This window comes from Octopus sinensis, linkage group LG24 (assembly GCF_006345805.1).
Source record: "Octopus sinensis linkage group LG24, ASM634580v1, whole genome shotgun sequence".
Classification (NCBI taxonomy): domain Eukaryota; kingdom Metazoa; phylum Mollusca; class Cephalopoda; order Octopoda; family Octopodidae; genus Octopus; species Octopus sinensis.
Window position 1 is genome coordinate 28,756,859 of NC_043020.1, and position 20,993 is coordinate 28,777,851.

General features: G+C 38.4%; 1 protein-coding gene across 3 annotated transcripts; it reads right to left on the reverse strand.

Annotated features, from left to right (window-relative positions):
* Positions 1–3,109: 3,109 nt before the first annotated feature.
* LOC115224092 (ubiquitin thioesterase otulin-like) lies at positions 3,110–16,732 on the reverse strand. 3 transcript variants are annotated; one of them, XM_029794898.2, is made up of 7 exons: positions 16,579–16,732; positions 13,740–13,769; positions 9,841–9,950; positions 8,480–8,632; positions 7,501–7,623; positions 6,392–6,658; positions 3,110–4,898 (listed from the first exon to the last, which is right to left on the reverse strand). In XM_029794898.2, exons 1-7 carry the CDS (start codon positions 16,619–16,621, stop codon positions 4,719–4,721), a joined length of 906 nt encoding a protein of 301 aa, XP_029650758.1. In that variant the 5' UTR covers positions 16,622–16,732; the 3' UTR covers positions 3,110–4,718. The 3 variants fall into 3 exon arrangements, with proteins under 3 accessions (XP_029650758.1, XP_036369002.1, XP_036369003.1); XM_036513109.1 differs by lacking the exon at positions 16,579–16,732 and adding an exon at positions 14,584–14,825; XM_036513110.1 differs by lacking the exon at positions 13,740–13,769 and having other exon boundaries at positions 16,579–16,722.
* Positions 16,733–20,993: the final 4,261 nt, after the last annotated feature.

The following is a 20,993-nucleotide window of genomic DNA, read 5'->3' on the forward strand; positions in this document are numbered from 1 at the left end:
AGGGGGACAAACACAGACACACACACACACACACATATATATACATATATACGACGGGCTTCTTTCAGTTTCCGTCTACTAAATCCACTCACAAGGCTTTGGACGGCCCGGGGCTATAGTAGAAGACACTTGCCCAAGATGCCACGCAGTGGGACTGAACCCGGAACCATGTGGTTGGTAAACAAGCTACTTACCACACAGCCACTCCTGTGCCCTCATAAAAAGCTCTCAGCCCACTCTGCAGAGTGGTTTGTGTTAGGAAGGGCATCCTGGTGTAAAAACCCTGCCAAAACAGACACAGTAGCCTGACTGGCTCCTGTCAAACTGTCCAACCCATGCCCACATGAAAGGTGGATGTTAAACAATGATGATGACGATGATGATGATGATACACATTGTGCTTCCAGAATCTCAGATTCACTGAGATGGGCAAGTTTTTTTTTAGAACTGCATATTGTTATTCATTTCTTCCATTAGGGTCAAGGTTCTGAGATTAGTCTTCACCATTTTATCCCAAGTCTTCCTGTGATGGCTTGTAAGACTATGATGAATAGGAGAGGTCGGAGATCTTAACCTTGACAGATGCCTACCTTCACATTAAATTTGTGACTGAAATTATTGCTAACACTATCCATTGCATCTTTGTACATAGTTTGACCAGCCCTCACAAGCTGTTCGTCTGCTCCAAGTTTCCTTATTGACCACTAAGTCCACTGAACATGACAGCTTGTCAAACACCATCTCCAAGTCAACAAATGCAATAAATAGAGGCTTATGCTTAGCCATGTATTTCTTCTGCAGTTGCCTCACAGTGACTGCATCCATGATACCTGTTACAGGTGAGAAGCCAAACTACATCTTTCCTAGAGCTATACTGCCATGGATCAATTGTGCTATTATTTTCTCTGTGATTTTGAGTGCATCAGGGATGGTGGGGAGATGCACAAAATATCTGGTAGGCAGGATGCAAGACTATCATTTAGATTGTTAGTACAGGAAGTTGTTATACCCAATGACGAGGACAGCAGTTGTCATTGTAAGCTGCCACAAAGGCAAAGGAAATGCCTCAGAAAAAGGCAACTATATATATATACATGATATATAAAAAGCATGTAAAAAGCACCAACCAAACGCGGCTGATGCCAGTACCCGCTGACTGGCTCTTGTGCCAGTGGCACGTAAAAAGCACCATCTGAATGTAGCTAATGCTAGTACCCAGTGGCACGTAAACAGCACTATCTGAACGTGATCGATGCCAGGCCTGCCTGACTGGTTCCTGTGCTGGTGGCACATAATAAGCACCCACTACACTCTCAGAGTGGTAGGCATTAGGAAAGGCATCTAGCTGTGGAAACATTGCCAGATCAGACTGGAGCCTGGTGCAGCCACTGGCTCTCCAGACTTCAGTCTAACCATCCAACCCATGCCAGCATGGAAAATGGACGTTAAACTATGATGATGATGATGAAAACATTTTTAAAGAATTTCATACACAAAGTAAAAGGCAATTCAATAAAGTTGCCATCAGACTTGATTACTGCCTTCATACAGCTTCTGAAACAACTAAACACATTGATCAAAAGATCTTTATTCATGCTGTCCCCAATGTCCCCAATAGCAGACGTCAACAAGTCCTTGGTATTGTGTGCATGTTCCTTATTCTCCCTCCCAACGATATCCCAGATGTAGTAGTCCAGGAGTTTTAAATTAGGAGAATTAGAAGGCCAAACATTAAGAGCATTTCTAGCCACCCACTTCTGGGTTGTGCCAGGCTGGGAGAGAAGGAGCAAAGTCATATTGGAACCTACAGCTTCCCTTGAGTAACCGTCTTGATCTAAAGCTTCACAACCATCTCCATTGTTTCAATGAAGGCTACTGCATTGACCCAAAGATCTTGTGAGAAAAAATGAGGGCGTATGACATGGTTCACAAACCCCAAGACTATTAAAGATGATAGGAACTTGATGTGCATAATAGTGGAGCCTTAAGCAGGGCTGGTGCAGAGCCATCTGTCATTCCTTTTGTTCAGTTTTTGATCTTGGATAAAGTTCCCATCTGAGAAGAACCAGGGACCAGAGCATGTTGGGATTCTAGGGGTGCTTGGGTTCCACAAGCACTTCAACCAGATCTCATGGTTTTCCTGGGTTTTATCAGACATGATCTGCCATCTTCTCATAATACAGGATTTATATGTGATGACTTTGTGCAGCACATGTCTAATCATTGACTCTGACACATGGAAACAATTAGCAATAACCCTCGCTGACTTGCCGGATTCTCGTTAATGATGTTCTGGACTTGGTGAACAAATCTAATTTTTCTGAAAATGTGTGACTGCCAAAATAATCTTTTTGGCCAAAGAAGGTGCATTCCTGCTAGGGGCCAGGAGCTCTTTTTTGATCCTCAACATGAAGGGCCTGGTGACATTTAAGGAGGTTGCAATCTCAGAATTACTGTGGTTGGTGCCTAAAGCAATGAGAATGGTGTGTCTTTTTATTGTCTGCTTTAGATTCTGGAGCTGAAAAAAGAGAAGATATTTAGTTAAAGTTTGAGCTACTTATGGGCCCACTTTTGTTCTTAACATGGCAGACACAACCTGTTTATATATACATATAATTCCATTTTATTTCATTAAGTTTTAAAACTTAAATTAGCTAAATGTTTTCCATCATTGTCAACACACTGTTGGAGACGTTCATGAAAGTTATCGGTAACTCTATGGATCATTTCTTCTGGAATGGTGAAATGTGATTTCTTCTTGTGGGGATATTTAAAATCAAAAGTATTCAGTCATCGCCTTCGATCTATTGATGAATTAAAACGTGTAATTTGTGTAGAAATAGCAACCATTCCAGAAGAAATGATCCAAAGTGTTATCGATAACTTTCATGAACATCTCCAACAGTGTGTTGACAATGATGGGAGGCATTTCACTGATTTAATTTTTAAAACTTAATGAAATAAAATGGCATTATACGTACATTCAGAAAATAAAATTTTTCTTTTCATTATTTCTTATTTTGCACTTTTATTAAGCCTCCAAATGTGTCAGATCATTTTGCTCCACCCTGTATATATATCATATGAAATAAAAGTCAAAACACTGTGATGGTTTTTAAAAAATGTACTTTATATTTGAATAAATGAAGCAACAACCCTTTTCAGATAAATAAACTAAACTGGTGTGCTTTTGATTCTTGCACACAGAATAGTAGATGTCATGTTCATATAGGAATGTTCTAGACAGACCATAGTTCTTACACTACAGTAACCAACAAGTTCAACACATCTTTGTCCCAAATGTATTTCAACAAGGAGAGGCACAGTGGTTGAGACAGTTAATATATATATAAAAAAAAAAGGGATGAAATAAGGAGATATTTATTTACATTCAGCACATGAGCTGTTGCGTAGCATCACACACACAGACACAAACACATATGCTGCATTTAAATGTAAAACAGCATTGCCAAGTGTCTGGAGGTTAGAATTCCACGTTTTTTGAAGGGATAAGAAGAGGTTGCAATCCAGATTAGCTAAAACTTAGAGGCTCTATTTCCTTATTTTTTCTTCTAGATTGTCTCAATTTAAATTAAATGCAAATGTGACCAAATTCTGTCAAAAGCAATAATTAAGCAGAATAAAAGATCTGATTTACTACAAAACTAATTGTAAAGTCACTGCTGTAGAATCTAACCAAAAGTCGTTATATTTAAGAAAAATTTGCTAAGGTGCAATCCCCTTCATTTGTCAATGAAACAGGACCCTGCCATTAAAGGTTCTGCTTGATCCCGACTAAATTGATGTCAACTATTTACGAAAAATATACAAAAATATAAATAAGGTTAACAGTGACATCTAAAGAATTATATATCGAGCAAAATTTGACATCTTGAAGGTGTTTCTTGGATCAGAAGAAACGATCCTGTTTTGTTAAGTTTTACGCATCTTGTCCTTAAAATAGATTTCCCCTCCAGTAATCCAAACTGAATAGTGATAAGCTTGTAGCCACATAATTTAAATGGTTCTTGAAAATAGGAAAAAAATTTTGATAATCTCTGGCAACATGAGTGTCCAAAGATGCGAATGACTTTTAGGTTGGCTTTCTTCCCAAAAACCTCAGCAACAGAAACTAAAATGTTTTATTCAATGATTCCAGAATGGTTTTGAACCATTTATGTCAACAGTGTTCACTACAGTTTTAACAGATATAGACATGGGGGAACAGGTATTAATAGGGTCTTCATTTGGGGGCCTCCTTTCCTTTGCAATTGCATGTAATTTGAAACAAATCCCTCCGTCTTTGCAGTTGTGGTTGCAATCAAAAAAAGAATAAATAAATAAAATTCTGCAAAGAAAAAAATGAATAAATAAATAAAAGCTAAAGTTTCACAGCCATATTGTTTAAGGTGGGTTCCATTTCTGGGTGGTGGTCATATGGTGTAGTGTCTGTGTGTAGCTTGGTCTTGTTATCTTCATCCAAAAATCGACCGGTAAAGTAATGTTTTATAATCCACTGGTCAGCTAGCAGCGTATGGTAGAGCAGCTTGTACAGGTGACTGATGTGAATAGCTGTTCTTCCCTCCACAGGTAAAGGTGGGCAGTAGATTCCCAGCTGATGAACAAGATGCTAGCTTCTCTTCTCAGATCATCATCATCAGCAGAGAAGAGAGATAAAGACAGAGAATTAGAAATGTAATCATAGAACTGTCCCCTTCTCAGTTGTCTTTTAAGATAATGTTGTAATGTCTATCGTCTTCGGTAATAAGGTACACCTTGTCCCAGTTCTTGTCCGGCAAATCAGGAAATTTCAGTATAAAATCCTCTCTACCATATCGATATAGACGAGGCACCGTGATTTGTACACCGAGTGCATGTCCTAAGAGGCACATATCAATCTGTAAAAAACGAAAAAAAAGAAGTATTTAAAGAGCAAGTTTCAACTAAACCCATTTGCAAATTCTTCATTCAAATTTTTAAACCCTTTTGGCACCAACTTGCCTGAGACCACGGTTGGTAATATGATACAAACTCCTCGTTTTGAAGTGATCTAAATGAAATCTTCCATCAAAATTTCAAATTATTTTGTGTTCCTAATACCTTTACTACCCACAAGGGGCTAAACACAGAGGGGACAAACAAGGACAGACACACGGATTAAGCCAATTACATCGACCCCAGGGTGTAACTGGTACTTATTTAATCGACCCCGAAAGGATGAAAGGCAAAGTCTACCCCGGCGGAATTTGAACTCAGAACGTAGCGGCAGACGAAATACCTATTTCTTTACTACACACAAGGGGCTAAACACAGAGGGGACAAACAAGGACAGACAAATGGATTAAGTCAATTATTTCGACCCCAGTGCGTAACTGGTACTTATTTAATCAACCCCGAAAGGATGAAAGGAAAAGTCGACCTCAGTAGAATTTGAACTCAGAACGTAACAGCAGACGAAATACCGCTAAGCATTTCGCCTGGTGTGCTAACGTTTCTGCCAAATTTGTCACCTTATGTTCCTAATACCAGCTTAATAACGATAAAAGTTATTTTACTAAATTCTTCCTTATTTTATAAATTAATCAAAACTAAGGCAAAATATTACAACAGAAATATGGTAACAAAAAGAATTAAACAAGAAATGAAACAGTTCATAGAATGGAATAAATCTGGAAGCATGAAAGGGCTCAGCGTGATAAGCTAGACACCTCCCCATTCTTAAAGCACACCAACTGATAATGTTTTGCAAACTGCTTATATTTACTATAAATCACCTCCCTCCGACAAGTCATCCTAACGAGACGTCTGCATTGGCTGGGTCATGCCCTCCGTCGTCAACCAGGAGAATTCATCTACGAAGTAATTACCACAGTTCCCCTTCAGAGTTGGTGAAAGCGATGTGGTGGACAGTGAAAAACCTGGCTGATGACAGTCAAGGCTGATCTGGAACCCAATCTAGGCCCCCATGTCTACGGTGGCTATTATATCTACTTCAAATTTTTTTTGTCTTTAATTTAGACAAAAGCCTGGTAATTTTGAAGGAAGGGATAAGCTTATACTATCATCCTCAGTAGTTGACTGGAACTTTATTTAATCAACCCTGGAGGGATGAAAGACAAAGTTGACCACAGCAAGGTTTGAACTCGGAATGTAAAGAGCTGAAACAAACGCAGCAAGGAATTGTCTCTGACATACTAACAATCCTTCCAGCCCACCACCCTTATCTATTTTATAATTATTTCCAAACAGCTACCATATTCCACTACATAATATTATTCTTGTTAGATGGAAAAATCTAGAATTCCAATAATGATTATAATGATAAACTTAGAAACGTTTAACAGACTCGGAATCCTTTTAAAAGAAGTTGCCATTTCCAAAGAATACAAACCTGTTCTAAACCATCATTGTCTCCGACTGCATTCAAAATGTTTCTTAACAAGTCCGCAGGGGTATGAGATGTATCACGAGCAAATATAAACTGGACAAAGAAGGGATAATCAACAGCTTGTTGGTTTTTATAAACGTCAATTATATCAAGCAACATAAGCAATTTGGCAGCTTCCATTATTTTTATATCAACAATTGGTTCTCTGTTTAAGAGGTCCTCCACCCAGTCTTCTCTCTCTGTCTTGTCCATCTCTAAAGCTAAGTTATGCTGAAATGAAAGAAAGAAAGAAAAATTTGTTTTATCTGCCAGGAAACACTAAGAAATTACTTTAAGAATAATATATTTTTGACCTTATAAGCAGATGCAGCTGAGGGCTTAGCTATTGTTAACCGACAGCTAGGGTTAAGGGGAAAATAGGAAACTTCTGGCAAAAATACCAAATAGAAATCCACTTAGCAATTACATTACAAGAAAATATTTCAATGACTTTTGAAAGTTGAAACTGATTGTAACATGATCTGAAAATGAATAGAATAGCAATTTTTTTTACTATATAGTTATAGTTTGTCATTACCTCCATGAGGTCCAATGCTCGAATGGTGCTTTTTATGTGCCACTGGCACGTGTGACAGTTACAGGACACCAGCACCAGCCACAACTACGATTTCACTTCACTCGAAAGGTTTTCTCAAGCACAGATTGTCACCAAAGGTCTTAGAAAATTGGGTAAATATCCTTAGAAAATGGCAAAAAAAGAGACTAGCAAACCACGACAGTGAATCGAACACTGGACCTCATTCGATTCTCTGTAGCAGCTTGCTGGTCACTATTTTCCGTTTTCCAAGGTATTTCATCATCATTGTTCGACTGTGGTTGAGACAATGGAATTTACGATGTTACACCAGACTTCACAGTCCATCATAGCATTACGGAGATCCTGTTGCTGGATGCCTGTATCCCTGGAGATTACATCAGCGTAGGAGAGTGTGCGCCCTCTGGAATTGCGAGCAGATGGCTTCCAGAGGAGAAGAGTTACCTAATCTTTAATTTTTTCACAGCTATTCTGCATTCAAGATTTACTGTATCAATAGAGATAAAAATCAAGGTACCTGTGAGTAAAATTCATCAATGCAAGAAAATAGCATTTCTTTCACATCAGTGTAGTTTAAACGCCTGGCAAATGACCACCTCTTTAGTTCCCATTCTGGTTCCTCCAAATATTGGTTTAAAAGCTAGAAATGTACCACAAATGTATAGACATTTATTTACATGAATATCAGAGAAAATACTTACACTTGAAACCTTCCATTATATAAATTTAACCGAAAGGACATCAATAGTAATTATTTTTAATATAATACTGAAAGGCTATCACGAGATAAAACATTTCTTCTAAGAACTAGTCTGCTAATCTAGTCAATGAAAATTTGTTCATTTGTTTTTATGTCCGTTTTTCCATGCTAGCATGGGTTAGATGAATATATTTTGTTGGAACATTGTTTTGAAGCTGGAAACCCTCCCTTCTAATAGTCCTTACCTGTTTTTCTAGTAAGAATGTGAGAAAAGTAGATTGTAATTTAAAGTGAGATAGAAAAGGTTGCTGAAAAAAAAATTGTTATTGCAAAATATTACTTCATCAATAAGAACTTCTGAAACACTGAATATAAAAGTTGATAATCTATTTCCAAAGTATTGAAGTTTCAAACAATTTTTCTTGTTCCAACTTGTGAATCCATTTATTTTAGCTGTCCCAGTCTAACTAGAAAACAAGATCCACATCTGCTTAAAGAGAGAGAAATTAGAACTTAAAAAGGTTACATTAACAAAACTTCAAAAGTATTAGAAAAATCACTGAGATTGTGATAAATAGTCATTTGTGTATCATACTCAATGTAGATACATTCCCCAAAACACAAATTATAATATCTCTTATTGACACATCCGTAAGAGATATCTCCAGACAAATACAGCAATTAATTTGCTTTTCTGTGATGTCTGCATTAAGTATGATACACAGATGACTATTTTAATCTAATCTGCTTTTGTTGCACACAACAGGTTATTATGGAAAATATTTTTCTCTCTTACATTCTTTACAATTTCTGCTGTAGCAAATTCCTGTTTTATTGCAATTCCATTTATTAGCAGTTGAACTATACAGGAACGGATTCCACAATAGTTATCTCCACGTATAACTCGTATGTAGGTACAGCTGAAGGTCTGTTGTACGAAATCATAAGCCTGAAATACGAAGAGAAGATAAAAGCCTGAAATATGGAATCGTAAACCTGAAACACAAGCAGAAAGAATTACGTAAGTTTAATAGTTGCATTGAAGTGTGAAAATGAGTAAATTCGATCCAAGAACAGATAGACATGCTGGGTCTTTTCGGTTTGAACAGCAGTTTTTTCTAGCGGTGTCATATGAAATTGTCACCCATAATTATGACCCTAGTATCGATCTATTGCATTCCAATCTGTTTTAGGGTTAGGGGTGGGGGGAAGGGTATCTTTTTTACTTCACAAATGTAAATAAACCCAATCTGTTTCTTAAACGAGGGACATATTCATACGGCACAGAATGTTTTTTTACCTCAATAGATGTCAGTGATTGATTGAAATTGCAGAAATTGAAGAAAAAAAAACAACAAATATCTTACAAACTATAGAATTTTCTCAATAAAGTCAAGAGAAAAAGATGTTTTATAAACACATTCTACCGGTATACGAAGTTTAAAAGTTTTTAGTTACCTAGAAATTACGTTAAAAACTGCTGTTCAAACCGAAAAGATCCGACATGCTTAACCCTTTGCCTGTTTTGTGTCTCACATCCGATACACAGGACACATTTCCTTGGCATCTGTACATCGTATATAACAGACGTTCCCAATTTTTTCAATTATTACAGTAATTTGGGACTTACGTAAAAAATGCTTTTTAATACTCAGAGTATATGAAACAAAAGCCAACTAAACATTTTCAAACAAGCACAGACTTTTAGGACAGATTTAAGAGAATGCTTTGGAGGACGACAACCTGTAAGTGTAGTGGGTGCTTTTTACGTGCCACCGGCACAGGTGCCAGGGGAGGCTGGCAACAGCCACGATCGGTTGGTGGTTTTTATGTGTCACCGACACGGAAGCTATTCAAGGCGGCGCTGGCATTGGCCACATATGGATGGTGCTTTTTAGGTGCCACTGGCACAGGTGTCAGGTTACGCTGGCGGGAAATTAACACGCACTCCACAGAAATGCCTATCCTTAACATATTCTCAAGGAGATTCAGTGTGACACGGAGTGTGACAAAGCCAGCCCTTTGATTACGGGTACGATTCATTTTAGTCAGCTGAGTGACGTGACAAGTCACACAAAAATAAACAAACAAACAAACAAAAAAAAAAAACAACAACTAACAAGTGAAAAAACAAGCAATAATGATATAAATACTTACCTCTCGATATTTCTGAGATACTGGGTTGTCCCTAGGCCATCGAGTTTTACCATATTCTTGTATATTTTGTTGGGGGCCTACATTTATAACATTTTTCTCGTCATCTCTCCCTGTAAAATATTATTAAAACAAATAATTGAAAAAAAAAGAAACAAAAGCAAAACAAGAAAGCATCAGTTCCTAATATTTGAGAATTTATAAAATCCTGAAGACGAATTTCAATTCTTACAAGAGGGCGCCAACTACCAAAGACTAGAAATTTTAAGTTCTTTGTAATGTGGTCCGAGTCTTTAGTTTTAGTTCCTCCTGCTTGTAACGGAACATTGGGCAATGAGTTGCCTCCACTGAGCAGTGTCTGCTGCTGCTGCCACTTTTGCATTAGTCCAGGTCAATTGCAGGTCCCTTAAGTCCTCATGGAGAGTACTGCACCCATTTCTGGGCGGTCTTCCTCTCCCTCGTTTGATCCCAGCCAGTGTCCGGGTCAATGCAGTGTCTTCCTATAACCGTATTATTATATGTCTAATGAATCGCTATCTTCACTTCTTGACGATGTCTGATAGGTTGTCGAGCCCTGGCCGCTGCATGACCTCCTCATGGGTGATGTAGTCCCTCCACAATATTCCAAGTTTAAAACGAATGCATCGCCTACAAAAGATGTCCAATTTGTTAATGATGCTAGCTGTGCTTTGCCGTGTCTGGTATGCACAGATAGCTGTAGGCACGACAATCGACAAGTAGAGATGACTTTTTAGAGTGCAAGCACCCTGAGAGAAAAGTTGGAAATAAAGAAGAATCAGATGTGGTTTGCAAGAGAGACGATTGCACTGGTATGGTGATGAGCTGTGTATGGATGAGGACAGCTGTGTGAAGAAGTGTCACACCCTAACAGTGGAAGGAACCTGTGGAAGAGGTAAACCCAGGAAGACATGGGATGAGGTGGTGAAGCATGACCTTTGAATGTTGGGCCTCACAGAGGCAATGACAAGAGACTGAGACCTTTGGAGATATGCTGTGACTGAGAAGGCAACAAAAGAGAGATCGCAGCTGTGGCTGATACCAGAGGTGCATGTCCAGTCCATTTAAAAAGTGCCCTTGAATTGCTGGGCAACACACTGTGCTTGAGAAGACCTGTTGAGTCAAGTGGAATCGTAGTCATGGCTGATGCTGCCTGACTGGTTCCCATGTAAAAAGCTCGTGGGGTCGGAGCGTAACCCATCTCTCTACTTCATCTCATGTTTGTATTTCATCCTTGTTGTATCTCATTCGATTTCGTTATATTTTGTAAAATTTTAAAAGTCATATAATCATTGTGTGTCTGACCCCAATCAGGCTGTATTGTCCCCCTCTATGTTTGGGCCCTTGTGGCTAATAAAGAAATTGGTTGATGCCAGTTCTGCCTGACTGGCCTTTTACATGGCACTGGCACCAGTGAGGTTACCAAGTAACTTGCAAGACAAAAGATCCCTCAGCTGAGGAGGGGTACAGTATTGAGAGCAGAAGCTGTGTTGGAGATAAAAGCTTTTATGGATGTGCTGTGTTTAAAAATACAATATATATATATTGGAATTGGACATAAATGTGTGTGGAATTTGATATATATATATGTATGTGTATATATATATGTATGTGTGTATGTATATATATATATGTATGTATGGGTGTATGTATGTATGTGTGTATGTATGTGTGTATGTATGTATGTATGTGTGTAAGTATGTATGTGTGTATGCATGTATGTGTGTGTATGAGTGTGTATGTATGTGTGTATGTATGTATGCATGTATGTGTGTGTATGCATGTATGTATGTGTGTGTGTATGCATGTATGTGGCAGCAGCTAGTGAGAATGTCAGATGCATTTTGGCTTTGTCGATGATGTGTTCACAAAGACAGACATGCCCAGACGAGATTTGTTGCCTCTGATGTAGGAAACGGTGTAGAATGCATTCACTGATACGCTGAACAACTGCTGGGGTGAATAAATAATCTGGTGGATGCAACTGAACCAGTATTAAATTAAAACAGCCATTGTGCTAAACACAGCACATCCAGTAGAGATTTTACCTCAGATGAAAACCACAGCATCTTGCCTGTCAGCAATGTATATACATCATGTATGATACATAGGTAGCTTTTTTGATCTAAAACAACATCAGTTGTGTACACTTGACATTGAACAGAATGTATTTGCTATTAACAATATGCATACCACAGATGCATGTAAGCATTTCTTATCTTTCGATATGACGTATGGATGGTTAAAAGACATGTTGGACTTGGCTATGAACGTTGTGGGTTACCATTGTGAGAATTTCTAGACAGGGCTTGGTTAATTGATATGCGGTTTAACCTACGTGCTGTTACATATTAAAACAAACTCTGAACTGTGTTTGATAAACATTTATTTATATATATGTGCTTATCGCAATATTTACATAATTATACAGATGCTAATCAGGGCTATGTTGTGGCCTGTCAGCAGTAAATGAAGTTTAATTATGACAGATAAGAATGGCTTCATGTGAGAGGTGGGGAAATACTATTCGTAGCTTCGATCAACATCAATGGAAATTGTAGCTGTGATACCAGTGCCGATGGCACGTAAGAGAACCATCTGAACGTGGCTGTTGCCAGTGCCGCCCCGACTGGCCTCCATGTTGGTGGCATGTAAAATGCACCATCCGATTGTGGCCGTTGCCAGCCTCATCTGGCCCCGTGCCGGTGGCACGTAAAAAGCACCCACTACACTCAAGGAGGGTTGGCGTTAGGAAGGGTATCCAGCCATAGAAACACTGCCAGATCAGACTGGGCCTAGCGCAGCCTTCTGGCTTCTCAGACCCCAGTTGAACCGTCCAACCCATGCTAGCATGGAAAACGGACGTTAAACGATGATGATGATGATGATGATAGTCAATGACTCCTTTAACTCAGGGTTGAATAGCAACCAAGGAACCAGCTTTCTTATGGACTTGTCCGTATCACCTATGTGCACTTCTGATTAAGAACTGACTAGCTGCTTATTTATATGTGGCAAGAGGTAATGATATGGTGTTCATGGTACATGCTTGGAGAAGTGCATTGTAGATGAAGAGATTCATTTAAACACAAGTCAAGCAGACCCCCCACCACCACACTACAAAACTTCAGGCCTTGTACTAACAGTGGAGAGGCTTATCATTATTATTATTCCACCAAGGTCGACTTTATTTTTCATCCATTCAGGGGTCGATAAATTAAGTACCAGTTGCATACTGGGGTTGATGCGATTGACTGGTCCCCTTCCCTGAAATTTCAGGCATTGTGCTTATAATAGAAAGGATTATTATTATTATTATTATATATGAAGATGGCAAGCTGGCAGAATCATTACCACATTGGACAAAAGGCTCAACAGCATTTCATATATCTTTATGTTCTGGGTTCAAATTCTGCCCAAGTTGATTCTTCTTTTCATCCTTTCAGGGTCAATAAATTAAGTACCAGTGAAACACTGAGGTCAATGTAATCGACTAGCCCCTTCCTCTAAAATTTCAGGCATGGTGGTGCCTATAGTAGAAAGGATTATTATTATTATTACTACTACTACGAAGAAAGCATTTTATGTTAGAATGAAAATGCTATAATTAAAAAAGCAACAATTTTAATGGCAAAAATTAATCATTATTAATTATTTTATTGAAACCATGTATTGCTCACTATAATCTAATAACAATTTTAGGGGTGAAGACGGGGTACAGGGACTTTCTTGGTTCATAAAAAAAAGAATTTGAACATTGTCAAAAAATGATTAGCAGTGTTACACAATGAAAAATGTTAACAAAAATTCGTAAGAACAACAAATAAATAATTAAATAAATGATGTGTGTGTGTTGTGTGTGTACAGGTTGTAGCTATATTTACCTTTTTCTAAATCTTTTCTTCCAGTATCTCCTAAAAGTTGAAAAAAAAATTAGATATAAATTAATTGCTTTTAATGGTGATTTTATGCTAAAGTTTCAGACTCTGTGTGTGTGTGTGTGTGTGTGTGTGTGTGTGTGTGCGTGTGTGTATGTGTGTGTGTAGCTGAATAGTGAAGAATAAATACTTATATCCTTTTCCTTGTATAAAAAATAAACTTATATGCGCACGCCACACACTTAGGGCAAATATCTACTTTGGCCTTGGACTGACCAAAACCTTGAGAGTGGACTTGATGCATGAAAAGCTGAAATGCATCTAATTTTGAGGAATAGGTGTGGCCATGTGGTAAGAAGTTTGCTTGTCAACCGCATGGTTCCAGGCTCAATCCCACTGCATGGCACCTTGGGTAAATGTCTGCTATTATAGCCCCAAGCTGATCAAGGCACTGTGAGTGGAGTTGGTAGATGGAAACTCAAAGAATCCCATCACACACACACACACATACATGTCTATATCTGTGGGTGTCTTTGTGCTTGCCTTTGTTCCCCATCACTGCTTGACAACTGGTGTTGGTTTGTTTACGTCCCCACATATGCGTTTGACAATTGCTGTTGGTTTGTGTACGTCACCATAACCGATAGACTAAATACTAGACGTTAAACAAAAAAGTCCTGGGATCGATTTGGTTGATTAAAACCCTTCAAGGCAGTGCTCCAGCGTGGTCGAGAGCCAATGATTGAAACAAGAGAAAAACAAGACAACACACACACACACACACACACCAAAATGAAAGTAGCTGCTGGCTGAAAAGTGAAAGTAGGCATAAAACTCAATGGTCTCCGACCTCTGTTCAAAGGCTGTCCTCCCGTGATTTTACGACCTTTCATTCTTCAGGCAGGTATTTCAGGCTATCTTATCCAATATGTCTTAAAAGGAGAGAAGGACACGCAGAGAGTAGGGCGGGACATAAAAAGATTTGGGCATAAACAAAAGACAAGATGGTCACATTTGGAATAGGGGACGATCACGGTTGAAACGCTTTTAAAAGACGCATTGGTCATGGTCGGAACACTTCAAAAAAACACGGGAGGATTACAGTTGAAACGCTTTTAAGAGACGCGTTGGTCACAGGTTGAAAGAATTTAAAGAGTTGGGATGTTCGCCGTTGGAACGTACATTTAGCAGGAAACATATCTTTAACTTTGCTCATCCGTGCAACCCCGTCTACGATCTGTTTCAGACTTTAAACTACAGACACAACTATTGTTTTAGAAGCAGCGATTTTATACAAATGGAGATAGCATCCTCTATAACACAAGAAGAATTTTGGGACGATGCTCGCTCACCACCAGGCACATATGCGACATTTGCAGCAAATCAAATGTATTTTTATTTTAAGGAATAGCAGATCCACGAAATAAATAATCACAGAACACAACTAATGGTACTAAACAAAGAGAAAACTAAAGGTAGGAGAAAATACCAGTAACGTTTTAGTGTTAATCACTCCCGTACGGTTGGCCCATAACCTCGGGCAGCCAGAAGACGTCTCCAATAATCTCGGTTCCTAAGCATAGTCGCCTGTATCTTACATGGAAATGCTAAGCTGCTTCGGATCGATGTAGAAGTTGATAAATTACGAATGGGGATTCATAAAAAAAGTGAAAACTTCTTTTGTGAAAGTGAAAATAGAGTTTTATACTTTAAGATCAGCAATTTTTTCAAGCGATTCAAGAGGATGGTGCGCAGAATAAACCCCAACTTTCTATTGTAACCTTAACCGCCGTGTGGTTGGTCTAACCCTCTAGAAATAACAGTCTAAAATCGCCCTAAACCATCTTAAAATAAAAAAAGGCTACATTATATTATATCATGCAGCTTTTAATAAAGAAAAAAATAATAAGTTGTTGGTCACCTCTGAAATGATTGATAATAAATATGTTCGATCAAGGTTGAATTAGTGTTAAACAATAAATTCCACGATCTTAATTGCTCTCAATAAAAAATTAGAAAAAGATGCGGTCGTTTGATGCTAAAAGTGTAGGTGTGTGAAATATTGGTCTGCAGAACTGGTGTATGGCAGAATGATTTCGGCTGTGCTCCTTCATGGGAACAAGGAGGGAAATAACTGAAAGCAATCAAAGATCCTTCCTAGGATTTGTTGCCGAATTTTTACGTTAGAGATTCCACAGTTAAAAGCCAGAAGCTCACATGATGCAGCAGCTACCATTTATTCGAAAATATGTCAAACGGCCAAAATTTTGTCTAAGTGTACACACACACACACACACATACATACATATAATTACACACACGCACATACACACATATGTACACACATCTATATATATTATTAATAATCGGCAGAAGTTAGAGTGACTCAAGGACCTACAGTTTCGTGCACTGGCACTATATATATATATATATATATATAATATATATATATAATATATATATATATATATATATATATAAATATATATATATAAATATATATGTATATATATATATGAACATATATATATATATATGAACTTTACTTTGTTATATATATATATAATATATATATATATATACATACATTTATGTACTTATAAGCAAAAGGGATGTTTAAATACTCGAAAAATAAACTCCAGAACGGGAATCGTAATAGCTGCGACTCTGTGCAGCTCGAAATGCTAAAAGAACACTTATTCCTGTAAAGAGATGCGGCGAAGATGAGAGATGCTGCAGTTGGTAATTTATGGAGCAAACATCCACGCATCCAGACACTAATTGATGCCTTTAGGTCGAATACCGACACCGAACGAAGCTCAAAGAGAAATGAAACATGACATACGTGGCGTGGTACACAAATCCTCAAATTCTGAAGACGTGGCCATGCTGTGGTGCTGTGGCAGAGGAGGAATTCTCTCGGAATACACGTTACTTTTGTCGCAATACGCAAAGAAGAAATTAACATGGGCGCACTTGGCCGTACAGAGTTATCTACCCTTGACTTTGAAACAAAAAACCTGCCAAATTGAAGCCGTTTTTTTTTTTTAATTATTATTATTATTTTATTTTGTTTCTTTTTTTTATGTACTTTGGTAAATAAAGGAATTGTGTTGGTTCTTGCGTAACTCGTGGCAGGAATTCCACAGTTATTTTGTAAAAGTAAAAAAATAATAAAACAAACAAACTATATATATATATATATATATATATATATATATTATTAAAAATTGTTAACGTCAGTAATTTAGAAACACTCGGGAGAACGTGAAAGAATTCTCCTTTGGAATTGGATCTCGAAGCACATATGAAGCTATAAGTAATATTTTCAGACATAAGCACGATGCTTGGAATATTGGTGGGGGCGGGGTATGGCGGAGGCTGTCGTACTTATAGCATTTAGGGCGGCGAGCTGGCAGAACCGTTAGCACGCCGGGCGAAATGCTTAGCGGTATTTCGTTTGCCGTTACGTTCTGAGTTCAAATTCCGCCGAGGTCGACATTACCTTTTATCTTTTCGGGGTCGATTAAATAAGTACCAGTTACGCTCTGGTGTCGATGTAATCGACTTAATCCCTTTGTCTGTCCTTGTTTGTCCCCTCTATGTTTAGCCCCTTGTGGGTAATAAAGAAATAGGTATTTCGTCTGCCGTTACGTTCTGAGTTCAAATTCCGCCGAGGTCGACATTGCCTTTCATTTTTTTGGGATCGTTTAAATAAGTACCAGTTATGCACTGGGATCGATGTAATCGACTTAAACCCTTTGTCCTTGTTTGTCCCGTCTGTGTTTAGCCCCCTGCGAGCAATAAAGAACTTTATATCATTGAAAGATGAAAAGCAGAGTCGGCCACAATTGAATTTAAATTGAAAAAGTAAAGACGGACGAAATGCTGCTCAGCAACTTGTCCGGCATGCTAACGGTTCTACCATCTCACTCCCTTATGCAGCTATAAATAATTATTTCTGTTATAGGCACAAAGCCTGATATTTTGTGGGGAAAGGGGTTAGTCGACTATGCCCGACCTCAGTGTTCAAACGGTACTTACTTCATGGCAAAGTCGACCTTGGGTGAGTTTGAACTCAGAACGTAAGGCCGGACGAAATGCCGTTAAGCATTTCGTCGTCCGACCTACTAAAGATTCTGCCAATTTGCCGCCTTTATAAACCTATAAATAACAGTATATAAATATTAGTTGAAAGACCCTTTTCGATAAAAAAAAGTCGAAGGCTGCCCGTGTAACTCATGTTCACATCTCCCATAGTTTTATATGTGCTTCGAGGCCCTGTTCCGAAAAAGAATTATTTTTAAAAACAGAAAATGTGTCGAACGGAAATAGCTTCAGTATGGCATGAAATCGGATATATAAATCTTTCTTTAATATGAGTCGGCAACGGTACGACCAAATTGGAAATGGAAATGCTGTAACAAATATTTGCACTACATTTTATCTTCATAACACAGAAAAGGGTATTTGGCTGGATTTGAACCTACAGTAGCAGTTAATGGAACAAAGTACATTAGATTCCCTACCGAGCTATGAGTTCTAAATACCTCTTCAAGTAAACCAAAGTATACAGTATTAGAGATCCAATACAGCCGATCTTACTCACCGGTTTCACACTGGGTATAAAAACTGATGCGACGTTAGATAACGGCACGCGCTCTTCAGAGATGGCTAGTTTGGTAAAATATGGTGTCTTCTCTCTGTGATTGGAAGTGAAAAATGTCACATTCATAATCTTAAAATATTTATTTAACTTAGAGATAATATAGCTCATATAATTTGTATATAAATGTGTCTATTATAGGTTATGCCTTCGAATCGGTTTGTTTTACAAATAAGACCAATGTTGTGTGTAGCTTACGTTTCCATATTTAAAATGGCGTTTGTTTAAAAGTATTATGTACGTAGACCATAACAGAATAAGAGTAAACCGGACAATATACTTTGTGTCATTTCTTTTGGCTTTATATTTAGAGTTCAAATTTCGTTGAGGTCGACTTTGGCATCCTTTCTGGGTCAATAAAATAAGTACCTGTCGAGTTCAGGGGTTGATGTAATCGACTGGCCCTTCCCCTCCTGCCCCATATTTCAGGTCTTGTGCCTACAGAGCAGTGCTCTGCAACCTTTTTTCATTTGCGACACACCTATATTCCTTTCAAAATTCGGCGGCACACCTGAACAAGATATATAACTAAAAGTATAGGAGGAAAAATTATATTCAGGTTACACTGCGGCACACTTAGCATCGTCTCGTGGCACACCAGTGTGCCGCGGTATACCGGTTGTGGAGCACAGCTATAGAGGAAAGAATCATCATTATCATCATTCAGTAAGAGAGCAGTTCATGCCATCAAAGTGACACTGGGATACGAATATACGAAGCCCAATATACCCATCATGACTACCCGTCTCATAAGGGTACACTGGGCACAAGCATATGTCCGCGAAATGGCCATCTCACATCAAGATAAACAGTGCATGACCTTGCTGGTAGGACCCAGTTAGATTTTTCTCCACGTTAAGTAGCCCATCCCGCTCAAAAGGTCCCTGAATAAAGGTTGTTTGAGGACGATGAACGAAACACCCATGTTTCCAGAGGCGAATCTTTCGAACCCCAGATAATTCCTCTCAACACATGGCTATGATGCTCCCACACTACTCCTGCTTGCGATCAGAGATATACATATCATCCATCATCCACTACAGTGGTTTTCAACCAGGGTTCCGCCATTACAGTCCAGGGGTTCCGCAAGAAGTTACAAAACTGCTAAAATCGGCAGTAATTTTTAATTCTCCTGGGCAGATATGTGTGCATAACACTATTAAATTATTGCACAGGGGTTCCTCGAGCCAGTGGAATGTTTCCTTGGGGTTCCGCTCCAGCAAAAATGTTGAAAAGCACTGATCCACTAAAAGACATGCTGAACTGGTTAAGGTCAAGCAACTGACAAGCACATCTTTGGCGTTGAGCAGAATATTTGCTGAAGCTCATCTTTTACACCAAGATAAAATATGTACATGTTAACACTCCCAATTAAAATTAAAATAAAATAAATTATTATTATCATTTCTTCCATATATGCTGTATTCTGTGTTTACTTGCATTCATCACCTTTGTTAATCCTGAATACCCGGTGTACCCTTTTACCTTTTTACTTGTTTCATTCATTAGACTACGGTCATGCTGGGGCACCGCCTTGAAGAATCTTAGTCGTATGAATCGAGACCGGTACTTATTTTTTTTTGTAAAGCCGGGTATTTATTCTACTGGGGACGTAAATACACCAATACCGGCTGTCAAGCGGTGGTAGGGGAAAATACACACACATACATGTATATATATACATATATATGTGTGTGTGTGTGTAGATAATTGGCGGGTACATATGTATGTATGTACGTACGTTTGTATGTATGTATGTATGTATGTATTTATTATGTATGTATGTATGTATGTATGTATGTATGTGTATATGTATGTATGTATGTATGTATGTATGTATGTGTGTATGTATGTATGTATGTATGTATGTATGTATGTATGTGTGTGCGTGTGTAGATAATTGATGGGTACATATACATGTATGCATGTGTATATATATATATATATACATACATGCATACATGTATATGTACCCTACTCACCAGGAATCCCATGCTAGGGGTTTTTCTCTCCTCCGTAATACACGTACACACACATACTCACACAAATACACGACGGGCTTCTTTCAGTTTCCGTCTTCTAAATCCATTCACAAGGCTTTGATCTGCCTGAGGCTATAGTAGAAGACACTTGCCCAAGGTGCCACGCAGTGGGACTGAACCCGGAACCATGTGGTTGGTAAACAAGCTACTTACCAACAAGCTACTTGGTTGGGAAACAAAGATAGTATACTTTTTCCTAAAATCATTCCCTTCCTGTGTAAATCCCCTCACTTTATGTCTGTCTGTATCCTCTCCCCCTCCCCCTGGCACGTGCTGGCAGAATCGTTAGTTCGTCGGGGAAAATGCTTAGCGGCATTTCTTTCAGCTCTTCACTTCCTCAGTTCAAATCCTGCTGAGGTTCACTTCGCCTGTCATCCTTTTGTGGTCGATAAAATAAGTACCAGTCGAGCACTGGGGTCAATGTAATCGACTTGCTTTCATCCCCACAAAATTTCACGTCTTATGTCTAAAGCAAAAGGAATTAAATGTTGTCACCGATGTTGCTGTTACGGTGCCCAGTCTAATGGTTGTGTGTGTTCATGACGATAAGGT